Raw genomic sequence first — 12,711 nt, 5'->3', positions numbered from 1 at the left:
TGTCTACCCATCCTTTAAATACGTCCAGGGATGGTGCCTCATGGAATGAAATTCCATGAAATTTTCATGTTTAGTGAAATTTGTTTGAAAAACAGTAGGACATCCTTCAAAAAGCTGAGTTGGTGCAGGGAAAAAAAAAATAAGGTTACTTTAAAAAAGATTTGGGGTATCCCTCACTGTGTTTTCACTGAAGCATCTTAATTCAGCAGCTGCCAGATGTTTCATTTTGACATTTTCTAAAATTCATATTCTGTTTAAGCCAAACTAAATCTTTTCCTCCTTCCACACTGCCTGGATCCCAGTTTTACTGTTGCCCGTCTCCCCGCGCCCCAGAATTCAGCGCCCACCGCAGCTAAACCAGCCCCAAACCACCAACCCTCAGCGGCTGGAAAACAGAAAAGGAAATCAAAATAAAAAGGAGGTAAAAATAAAAAGGAAATAAAAAGGAAAAACTCTTTGCATCGTTTTTTCTCACTCAGAAATCTCTACAATTTACTACAGGTCACATAACAGTTTTACTGAGATGATTAAAAAAAATATTTATTTCCTTTTAATAATGCAGTAAAAGCAATAAAATGACAGCATAAGCCCAAAGGGAAGCACAGAGGTTTTATGTCACTAGAGCAAGTTTTGCTTTGCTGAATAAACCCCATTGAGGGAGTTTTTCCAGAGCCCAGGGAGACGCGAGCCCTCGGCAGGGCCGAGTTTGCAGCGCTGTGCCTTGGGGTGTCACCCTCGGCCCTCGCATGGCCGGGGAGGGGGAACTGCTCCCCGAAGGGTGCTCCTGGGGGTCAGGGTGCAGGGGCCAGTGGCTGGGGCTCCCTCCTTGCCTTTTCAACTTGCCCAGCTCTTCCCAGGCGCTGGGGCTTCCACAAGCGCCAGCAGGTCCCTGCCCAGCTCTCACATCTCTTTTGGGATGGATTCACGTGCTTTTTTCCTTTTTATTTTTAATTGAGGACATGTCAGTTTCTTCATCATTGACATAATCTTTTACTATAGATGGCCTCCATTTATATATAATACATCCAGCGTCCCTTGATGTGAAAAGCATCTGGGTGGTTTCACACCGATGCCCCTTTACAGGGGGCCAAAACAAAAATTACAGGCAAACCATTCCTACCTGCAACAAAAGCCTGCAGGTGGATGCACTTCAAAACAACTCTCTGCTTAAAAACATGTGAGGCATCTCATTTTTCTTCTGTGTATGTGTACTCTCATGTGCAGGGCAAAGCAGTGACTGAGGTGTGACAGGCAATTTTCGTCAAGACCCCCTGGGAACACTGGTGACCCAGCTTGCCTCTCCCATTTTGTGTGCAGATGTACATACGCCCACACAAACGTACGCGAAAGTTGGTATCACCACTGCTATTAACAATTTGTCGTGGCCTGAGCCACGGCCAGAGCCAGGTGTTGCAAAAAGACTACAAACAGGCCAGTATATGACCCCAAATATGACAGCTACAGGTATTGCCAAAAATCTCTGGATGCTGTCATAGAATCATAGAATGATTTGGGTTGGAAAGGATCTTAAAGATCATCCAGTCCCACCCCGTGCCCCGGGCAGGGACACCTCCCACCACACCAGGTTGCTCCAAGCCCCGTCCAACCTGGCCTTGAACCCCTCCAGGGATGGGGCAGCCACAGCTTCTCTGGGCAACCTGGGCCAGGGGCTCACCACCCTCACAGCAAACAATTTCTTCCTGAGATCTCATCTAAATCTCCCCTCTTCCAGTTTGAAGCCATTACCCCCCATCCTATCGCTACATGCCCTTACAAGAAGTCCCTCCCCATCTTTGGGACAGCAATAAAACTTCGTGCAGGAGCTGCGTGTGTGCACGCGTGTGTGCACGTGTGTGATTGCGTGTGTGTGCACACAAACGAGTGTCCACGGGCCTGCGTGTTCATGGCTGTGGGTACATGTATGTAACATAGCAGGTGGGCACACACAGGTGCACACATGTCCACACGCGTGTTTCTGCGTGCACATCAGTGCGGGGGTTATTCCCCAGCCTTTGCCCTCCCGCCCTGAAGCCCGGGGAAGGAAACAGGCCATTCTCTTGCGGGTTCAACCCTTGTACATACAATGCCAGGGAAGGGATTATACCAGGGATTAACATTTTAAACTCCCCTACCAGACCTACTGACTCAAAAGATCCCCAGGCCAGTAATCGTATTACTGTCTCTGGGATTACTACGTTCCTGAGTTCAAACCTGAATTTCAGGAGAAGTCGGTACGAGCTGCCCTCCAACCCCTGTGCACCCCAAACACTCCAGGCTGGGGCCAGAGCTGCTGCGTTTGGGTTTTTCTCCTTTTCTTAAGCCATTCTCGCCGTTTTTCCCTGCCACGGATGGGAGAAGACTCCACGAGCGCTTTTCTTGTCGCCTGCCTCCTCCTAATTCCTGGTAATTTATCCCGTATTAAAACTCCCTTAAGGAAGAATGGCCCAGGACCAAACACCTGCTATGCAAATGGCAGCAAATCCCCCGGGCCCCCATGGCGGGCCGGTTGGAGGACCTGGGGGCTGCCGGTGGTCCCAGAGCATCCTCCCCCGGCTGCAAGACTCCATCCCCAGATCTGGAGGGACCCTGACAGCCCCCCCCCCAAAAAAAAAACTCAGGCTCAATTTCATCCCACATTACAGAGCTTCAATTATTTCAGGTTATCTTTATCGCAGTTAAAAGAAAATAAAAATAAAAGCCACTGCTAAGCAGAATTATTTATATGGAAGGTATAAAAGAAAACCTGAGCATCTCAGCGTGTAGTTAAGCTTCCTGCTTTGCACGTTGTTGGGGGGATTTTATCCTCACGGCAGTCAATGAATTTTGTCCCTTTCTTTTAGGATAAGTGTTCCAGCTTCAATTAACAAAATACGAATCAACAAAAGAGGGGGAATTGTGGGCGGGAGAAGGGGGGGGGAGGGAAGAGAAGAAAAACCTCTCGCACAATAAGGTGGGGGGAAAAAAAGGGCTCGTTTCTCGGAGGTGACATCCTAATCTCATTTTTCCCAGTTAATGTGGTAGCTGGGAGGCTGGGGAAGGGCTGGGCAGGGAGCGTACCCCGGCGGCATGACCATACCAGGAGGGTTTGGCCCTTTTCCTTGGATAACTCGGATTAGGGTTGTTGAAACCTCAGGCAGCCAGCCCCATCCCTGGGGGCACCCAGTGTCCAAACGGGGAGATGGCACCGCTGTGCCGGGGACTCGCACGAGGACCCCGCGCAAACCCCTCCATCTCCAGGCTTTCTTCCCGGGGCCCTTTACCATGATCATATATTTCCCAGCCCCGAGCGCTTGACTGACACTTGGGCTATTATTCGGGGAGATAGATTGTTTGGCCTGAAGATGCATTGTTTGGGCTCCTCATAAAAGAAACAAGTTAAATGCCGCAGCTACCACACACAAAAATGACTCCTTCTGGCCATAAAACCAGTGGGACAAGGAAGTGGTTGTAGGAGTCAAACATAATTGATGCTCAGAAAGATGTTATAAATAATCAGCGCCGAGTCCTCTCTCATGTGCCTCAAAAACCACAGAAAGTGGCGCTTTTTTTTCTTTTTTTTTTTTTTTCTCTTTATCTCCCCTTGAATTCAGGAGCATAATACACCGTGAGCACCAATAATTGATGTATGTTATAATTCTTCATTACCCTATCAGTAGTCTGGGAAAATTGGAAGAAAAGAAAATGCCAGAAAGTTATGGTAAAACTTAAGATGCGACAGAAGTAGCTTTCTTTGCTCATGCTGTGAGTGTTTGAATAAGAAGAATGTCCCTGCACTGTAACAAGCTAAAAGAATGAGGAAGACAAAGGATTTCACGAAAAAGGTTTAGATAGAAGACAAGGCAAGTGAAACTGAAAGGAAGGGAAAAAAACCATTTACAATGGAACAATGCGTGTACTAATCGCTTTGATATATTATACAAACCCAAAGACCCAAAACATTGTGTAATTATTTATAAATGACTTCTCCACTCCTGTGTATAATACCGAAGAAAGAATAAAACTGCAGGCTACTCTCTAAACTATTTCTAAATAGACCTAGCTCAAAAGGAAGCAGAAGTGTTTGAAAAAAAATAATTAATGGTTGATTTTATGGTTGTCTCATTAAAACATTTTAATTACAACAAACAAAATACATTTGTGCTTGCAGGGAACAATCGTTTACCTACTCGTCCGTCCGTCCCCCCACCCCCGCTTCCAAAAAGAAGGAAAAAGTGACATCACACGTTTAAAACCTGAAAATAAAACATTCCCACTATTTCTGCAGAGCCTCCGGAGGGGTTGAGCCCCGGCCGCAGCTCCCAGGAGCTCAGGGGGGATTTCAGAGCCGACCCGGCTCCTCAGGGCCAGGAACCCCCTGGCACTCGGGGACCCTCCCTGCGATGTCCCTGTGCTCCCCTCCCGCCAGTTGCCCCCAGCACACGGCCGAGGCCCCACGCTGGCCACAGGCAGGTAGACGAGGCCAAATCCTCTCTAGGTGAAGCCCTTGAGCTGCTCGCCAGGCGTTTCCCCCGCAAGAAGGGGTTCCCGCTGCCTCCCTGCGGGCTCAGATCCTTTTCAAATATTGGACTTGCAGGGCTGTCCATTAGCCAGCAGCCAAGGCGTGAACCCCTGAACCCACCGGTAGCCTCGGGACGGGAGCTGTAAGCCGACCCCGGCCAGGCGATGGGTCCCAGGGGCACGGCACCGTATGTCCATCCCTGTGGCCCTCGCCTCTGTCCCCACCCAGGGCTGGAGAAGGAGCCACCACGCTCTGTACCGTGCCCACACAAGCACAGGGACACAAGCTGCCCCATCGAGCCATCTTCTGGTTTTCTATCTATTTTTAACATTCCTGCTGCATCGACGTGGGCATCCCTCGTGCTCCTCCCGTTACTCCTGCAAGGCACCGGGTCAAGCTTTCTGCTCCCAGGGTGATGGCTTTGCCACAAGCCACGTCCCCTCTCCAAATTCAGTTCAAAGCATCTTGTGCAGGCAGCTCTGCCTTCTCGCTCTGGCCGTGCTTTCAGACAATGAGGGAGCAAAAAAAAGTAGTGTTTTCCCGGTTGACACATTAACACTTGTCCCAACATTAGTTTAAGCCCTTAGGTACTAATGGAACAAAACAGAGAGTACGGCGAGTGTTATTGCTGTGAATCTTAAAGCTCAAAAAAAAAAAAGAAGTACCTCTGACTTCTCTGAGGCATCTTCCAATTGCGGGAGCAGTTTTACTGTGAACTGCTCATTTCTGTGCTTGGGGAGAAGAGTGACAATAACACTGCTCTAATGATCGTAACTGTGGTCATTTTTGACATGTGAGGCTGATTTCTAAGGTGGAGTCACCTTTACAAGCTACAATAAACACTTACCCAGGGAACGGTATCTTCTCATGGACCAGCTTTTTCCTCACTGGAAACAGTGCATTTAGAGAGAGGTGCCGAGCACCAACAGCCTTTGCTGCGAGTCCTGCTGGCACCTTTTCTCCAACCGCCTTTATTAATTTCTACTTTTTCTGGAGTCCAGCTGTGAGCGACACCCAACATCTGACATCTCAGCACGAGGACAGAGGAGTGAGCTTCGTGCTCGAGGTCCCGGGTCCACCAAGTGACAAACGTGCCCCATGGAAATGGGCCCACAACATTCTGCTCTGATTTCAGATGAGCAGTTTGCCATCCCGCGTAGCGAAGGATGGGCAGATCCAACTGTGCTTTTACAGTTTCCATAGCCAAAAATTATATTTGAATCTTTTTTCTCTCTTTTTTTTTAAGTGCTGTAAGGTGTCTCAAAGCAAAAGGTATTTACGGCAAATTTCCTTAGAGCTCAAAATATGAAACTAATAACATCTACGAGCCCATCTGAGCTTACTGAACTTATATCAAGGCAAAGAAGCTAATACTAAAGGCTAAAAATCAGACTAAGGCCATCAGCAAGATGCTGGAAACACACTTCTATGTTCCTTGAAATCAAAGGTCCTGTTTCATTTTGGGATTTTTTTTTCTTTCCCGATCTCAGAAAACTTCAAGAAACCTTAGCAGCTGAATGCCATAGGAGCAGGCCCATAAGGTGTAAGAGCTATTATCTGCGTTGGCTGAATAATTTATCTGCAAAATTAGTAGACTGCCTGCGATAGAACTGGTTGAATTATTCATCGGGAATAAATTATCCAAGATATTTAGCACTTCTTTCTGTTTGCGAAGGCTTCCTGAAACAATTCTGATTCTGTGAATGCATTCGTTATTCATAAGTACGCAGTGAATAGATTATGCAAACAAATTTCAGCCTATGGGTTGTTTGTGAAACATTCACTTCAGCGCTGGCTATTCATGGCTGTGACTGATCACAGAGACACATGGTGCTCTCTCCCCTCCTTGATTGGAGCACAAACTTTTAAAACAAGAGAATAACAAATGACAAACGGCAAATGATGGATAAGGACTAATGAATAATGCGCTTTCACTGCAAACTTTCAGACAAGTGATCGGTTGTGCCAAAGTCTGTGAAACTCTAGGGAATCATAAACATTTTAATGAATAAACTATTGACTGCGCAAAGACACCTAAACAAAAGACAATCAAAGTGTTGCAGACAACACCGCAGTTTATATCACTATATACAAAGTGCACATTAACAAAAGTTTAACATTTTTGCCATATGCTTCCATAACCTTTAAATTTGGGTCCTTTCTGACTTTCTCCTGGTTTCTGCTGGGAACCCCACCGCCGATCTCTGCCTGCCGACCGAGGCCTCGAATCGTGCCCTCGCTTAAGGACACGAGGAACTCAGTGAAGTGGAACTACTTAGCGCAGAAAGTCATTTACGTATGCACGGGCCCTAAAAACATCAGCCTGATTGCAGGGCCGGTGATTGAGAGAGCTCAGTCCCTGCAGCGGAACAGCCTGGCCCCCGTCACCTGGCCTTACGGGGTTATATCGCACATCGAAGGTCTGTAGCCATATAAAGATGTTAAAGAGCAGAAAGGGAGCCGATTCTGCCAGCTCGGCCACTGGAAAACTATTTCTAGGTTGCGACTCGTTAATATTCATCTCCCAGGGCTTTTTGGATTGCTCACTTCTGTGCGTGATCTTTCGAGCACAAAGAAGGTTGGTTGTGGCCGTTTGCTGGTCTCCTGGATCATCTCAAAGTGAGGGGGGGGGAAGCAGACGGAACACCTCCAATAGCAAACTCCACTCTCAGGTTCAAGTAAAGAGTGGTTGCTAGGAGCTTAAAACAGAGAGGTAAAGACAACAACTTACGCTGTCAATTTTACCCATTTATCAAAGGCATAGGAGAAAATCACAGTGGGGCGAATGAACCTACATCTAATAGAAGGGTAAAGCATGTGATTACATGTGAGTGTAGGCACAGATGCCCAAAAATGGCTATTGATGGGCAGTGAAACTGAAAACCTTCCAGAGAGGCAAGCACCTGAGTGCTGACAATGGGGCTTCCTCTCGGCACGGAGAGTCAGGGTGCAAAACGCCAGACGCCAGAATTTGGAAACTTTTTAGCCACTTATAAAACTGTGGCTTCCCAAAGCGTTAAATAGTGATACCTGGGCACTTAACGGGGATTAGCAGCGGCAGCAAGAACTTTACAATTAAAACTGCACAGTTCGTGGTTTTTATCCAGAGACAAAGAAGAATTGTATAAATACTTTCACGACCACTGAAGTTTATAAGATAAAGGCCATTTGGAATTTTTAACTTTCTGAGCACCTGCAAAACCCTTTTCAAAGTGAAGCCCACAAAAGCCAAAGTGTGCGGAAATAATCACTTCTGAAATGCAGGAGGCAAAAAACCTGCTTTGAGTTAAAAAGTTTTATCATTTCAGAGTATTTTCACTTTGACGGGGACGCGTAGAAAAATCGCAAGGTGTAGAGAAAACCCGAAGAAACCCTCCATCCGGGTGAAAAAAATACGGCTCATCCTCTGGGAGTCTGGCCTCACCGCTTTCTCCCAAATCCCAGCGATTTAAACCCAGAATGGGAACCCTCCGGCCGGGGACGGCCGGCTGACCCTTCCACCTCCAAGCCGGGCACCGCTCCCGGCACATGAGGGGGGTGACGGGGGACAGAAGGGGGGGTGTCCCCCCTCACCCCCCCTCCCGCGGGGGCGCGGCAGATGCGCGGCTGCCCGCGGTAATTGCGGGCACGCTCCGGAGGGCGCGGCGCACGGGGCCGACCTGCCGCCTCGGCGCGGCCCCGCGGGGCGGCCACGGGGCCATTGTCCCCCCGCCGCTATAAGTACGGGCGGCCGCGCCGTCGTGTGCCAAAGCCGCCGCTCACACGAGCGGATCGCAGCCCGCAGCACTTCAAAGACAAGAGCGGTCGCGTGTCCCCCCCCCCGCCCCGCCTCTCCCTTTTTTTTTTCTTTTTTTTTTTTTTTTTTTTTTTCCCCCATCCAGCGCCGAAGTCCGCCCTGCCTCCCCCTGCAGCGGGACGCTTTTGCTTTTTCCTCTCTTATATTTTTATTGCTTTACTGCATCCCTGGGAGTGCCTTTCCATGTGAGTACGCGGGGCGCCGGCACCTGCTCGGCGCGGTGCCGCCGTGCCAAGCACTACCCCCCTCCCACCCCCATTATTTTTTTTTTCCCTCTCTTCCCCCCCCCCATCCCTTCCCCGTCCGCTTCGCACCTTCCCCTTCACTTTTCCCCCCCCGCCGCCCCTTCCCTGCCCGGCTGCCCGCAGTGACGGGGGCTCCGTCTTCTCTCCCCGCAGGATGCCGGCGGAGGCGGCCAGCAGCGCCGGCGGTGCGGAAGCTCCGCGGGAGCGGAGGCGGCGGCGCGGTCGTGCGCGGGCGCGTACCGAAGCGCTGCTGCACACGCTGAAACGCAGCCGGCGGGTGAAGGCCAACGACCGGGAGCGGAACCGCATGCACCACCTCAACGCCGCCCTGGACGAGCTCCGCAGCGTCCTGCCCACCTTCCCCGACGACACCAAGCTCACCAAGATCGAGACCCTGCGCTTCGCTTACAACTACATCTGGGCCCTCTCCGAGACCCTCCGCCTGGCCGAGCAGTGCCTCCCGTCGCCCCCCGCCTACCGCGGGGCCGCCGCCCCCCCCAGCCCCGGCAGCGACGCCGGTTCCTGGCTGTCCAGCGCCTCCCCGTCCGCCCCTTCGCTCTGCGCCTCCGCCTCCGGCCCCAGCAGCCCCGCCACCTCCGAGGACTGCCCTTACGCGCCCGCCGACAGCCTGCGCAGCTTCCGCGGGCTGCCCGCCGCCACCGCCCCCCCGGGCGCTCCCTGCCGCTAGCGCGCAGCGCTCCGCGCCGCTCCGCGGGGCGCGCCCGGCTCTCCCCGCCCGAGGGCCGGGGGCGGGCGGGAGCGGGGAGGTTGGGGGGGGGGGTGTCTCCTCCCGTTGCACTTTCCAGCCCCCCCCCTTCCAGCCCCTTCCCCCTTTCCCCCCGCCTCGCCTCCCCTACGACACCGAAAACCGGGAAGAAAAGCGACAGATTTGCTGCCGCAGACGAGGTGAAAAGTCAATTTTACAATTTGTAGCTCTCCGGCGAAGAAAAACGAGCATGAAAATTTGGTTTGAACGCCCTGACAATGCCATGAAAAGGCTTAGGGGGCCGATGCGGCCCCGGGGCGCAGCGCGGGGCTCAGCGCATCCCTCCTGCCCTGCGCCCGGGGCGGCTCAGCCCCTCCCGGGGGGGCCCCAGCACCGGCCCCGATGGGACCCTGCGCCCGACGGGCGAGCGGGGAGGCTCATGCATTATAGATGCTGACCCCCAGCGCGGCGGTCTTGCTTTAGAGCAGGAGCAGACACGGGGTATTCAGCGACGGGGCCGGATAGCGGTTTAATTTATTCAAGATGTTCATTCATATGAAAATTGTATTTTTGTACATAAAGAGCTTTATTCTATTATTATGCCTCTTATCAAAGTGGGTTCTTTTTTTAAAAAAAAAAAAAGAAATTGTACTTTACCCTGTAAATAAAATTTTTAACGTTTTTACTGAATTTCAGCGGTGCTTCTGGAGTTTTGTTTCTTAAGCTCAGGGGTTTTTGCTCCTCAGAAGGAGCTTGGGGTGGAAGAGAAGCGTTTGCCCCAAGGCGACAGTCAGCACGGGCCAAGCCGTCGTTTCTCACACCATGCTGGCCACAGACACGTGCGGCTACCTGCAAACATCAGCTGGCCCCCGAGTCTCACAGAGAAGGGATTAGAGACTCGTTCAGCCTATGCAGCAGAGCGGGTGCCACCAGCAGTGTTGGTGTTCAGGGCTGTCATCGCCATGGTTTGTAAGGGGAGCTGGAAAGTGTTGGGGGATTTGGGGCACAGAGAGGATGCTGCACCCCTGAAGAGAGTATGGAGCTCACAGCTTTGCTTAAACCTGCAGCGCTGGGACAACCTGGTTGGCACAAACCGTCCCTTTTCCCCAGGTCACGCGGTGGGATGGGTTCATGGGCTTGGCGCCAGCCCTGGCACAGCTAGACATTGGGGGTGTCCACAGGGGTCCTCATGGCCACAAAGTCTGTTCCACTCTCGGGAAACCACAGCCTTTCCTTTCTCCTGCATTTGTGTGCAATGGGGGAGCACTCTGATCCCCCCCAAATCCTACTTTGCTGAAGGGCTTCTACTCTTCTTGTCTCCATCCTCCCCCTCTTCAGCATTTCTCAACGTTCCCATTATGCACTGGGCACTCAGACACCCTTAAAAGCAACAGTTTTTTTCTGTTTGCCCTGGTTTATGGGAGAGAATGAGGCAGCTCAACCATGTCTCTCCAGCCATCTCTAAAACATTGGTGCATCAGAGCTGTATGGGCAGTTAATGGGGTGTTTGTGGGGAAAGGAGGTGGATGCTTGGATATACGGTGTTGTACAAGCTCGAATAACTCAGCTCCTACACATCTCAGATGGGACATCTCAGGGTTAGTGGAATGAATTGCCTTTCATTTTCCTATGCCTCAGTTTCCCATCTGTCAAACTCGGGTACCACCCCCCCCCTCACATCATTAGTGAATTTAATGATTTCATTAAGCAGAGCTTTCAGAGCACTCAGACGCTCAGGACTGCTGTAAAAGCCCAAGAAGAAATTCAGTCTTCAGGACACGATCATACGCTGTGCAGGGAAGAAGGCAGAGGGCAAGCACTGAAAGCGTCAGGCAAAACATTGAGAAGCTGTTTATCACACAGGCAAAATCTGTGCCTGAAAGTCAACCCTCCTGTGTAATGAAGAAGGTGGAGATATGATCAAAAATATAACATGGGGGCATATAATTGCCACAAAAAATAGGAGAGGAGCCAAATTAAGATAACACAGACACCTCAGTGTCAGCATTTCCTCCCTTTTGAGTGCCTGAGTCTGCTGTCTTTATATTTCTGTAACAGAGTTTTCCTATGCTTGTCTATATACACACACACATCCACGTTACTTCCTCAGTAAGTATAAATGCTGAAAAGGGAATGTTATTGCTTGGAAATCCTAATAGCAGCATAATACTTCTATTAATTAAAGGCACCATCAACCAGTATAGGCCAGTTCCTTAATGATGTCCTGTTAAATAAAAGAGATTTGTGAAATCTAATTCTGGCAGTAACAGGTCTTGATCTGTGACGCAGTGAAGCTTTGCTTGCACCTGCCCTTGAAAGCCAGGAGGTTTTGTATGGAGTAGCCTCCAGGGGCTGAAATTTAGTACAGTCCATGGAGACGGAAGGTCATCTAAAGTCACTGGGTCCCAAGACACTGGACTTCAATCTCAAAGAAAAAAAAAAAAAGAAAAAAAACTCCACAAAACTTCAAAATATCCTCTATTCTTTTGTGTTTTCTTTGCTGCAAGCAGAGATCTGTGGACATTATGCAGTATATAAAGACCATACATCTACCAGGACTCAGTGTATGATGTTAATGTTCCTAATGGGCAATGAAAGCTGCAAACTGCGTGAGGATACAATTAGATTCATACATTAACATGAGTCAGAGAACAGTTTTTCCCTCGAGCGGTGATAGGTTCAGACATAGTTGAACAAATCTGCCGCTGGGACAGATGGAATGCCTATATTCAGAGGCTGCAGGACCAACCTGCACCCCCGTTTACAACAACGGGGTTTGTATTTATTTTTATCAAAAGAATCATTTGGTGAATTGACAGGGAGCTGGAACAGGCTTCCCCAATTGCGAACAGGCAGCTTTTTTTTTTAATTGCACTAAAATCATCTCCTTGCACTGCTACAGGGAAAAAAAAAAAGAGGTGAATTAAACTGAGGAAATCATTGGCAAATTTCTTTGGAAATACCAGATAGTTACATGGTAAAAAATTTCCATAAACAGGCACCAATCTCAGTCCAACTGAAATCAGTGGCAAGACCCTTACTGACTTCAGAAATAACTGAAATAGCTCAATTTTGAGTTTTGACACTACATTAGATATATGTATGTGCATTTTTTTCATATGTCTGCTGATAGGTGTTGGTAATCCTTTATTCTTGCCGGATCCATCCACCTCCAGGGCATGCAAGCATTAGGGACCCTCTGCCAGGAGGTCCTGCAAGTCCTTAATTCCCCTTCACTTAGGAGAGAAAGTCTGAGATGGCCCCATAGATAGGGCATCCCTGCTAGCTGGGAAACGTGCTTCTGGCACAGACTTTCTCAAAACACCACTGAGATTATCCCACTTTCTCTCTGCTGAGATTTACCATGGGGTAACAGTCCGCTACCATCTACAAGAGGCTCATGTGCTCTGGCGACAAGGTCCCCAGCAGCCTCACAGCACCGGAGCTACTCTGTTCCAGCCTTTCC

The 12,711-nt window shown here is 49.8% G+C and overlaps 1 protein-coding gene across 1 annotated transcript; it reads left to right on the top strand.

The window, feature by feature from the left end:
* Positions 1 to 8,693: 8,693 nt before the first annotated feature.
* Positions 8,694 to 9,227, top strand: NEUROG1 (neurogenin 1). The gene has a single exon (XM_074604515.1). The coding sequence runs from the start codon at positions 8,694 to 8,696 to the stop codon at positions 9,225 to 9,227; it is 534 nt and encodes a 177-aa protein (XP_074460616.1).
* Positions 9,228 to 12,711: the final 3,484 nt, after the last annotated feature.

This window comes from Larus michahellis, chromosome 11, assembly GCF_964199755.1.
Source record: "Larus michahellis chromosome 11, bLarMic1.1, whole genome shotgun sequence".
NCBI classification, from domain to species: domain Eukaryota; kingdom Metazoa; phylum Chordata; class Aves; order Charadriiformes; family Laridae; genus Larus; species Larus michahellis.
This window is presented reverse-complemented; position numbering and strand designations above follow the sequence as displayed.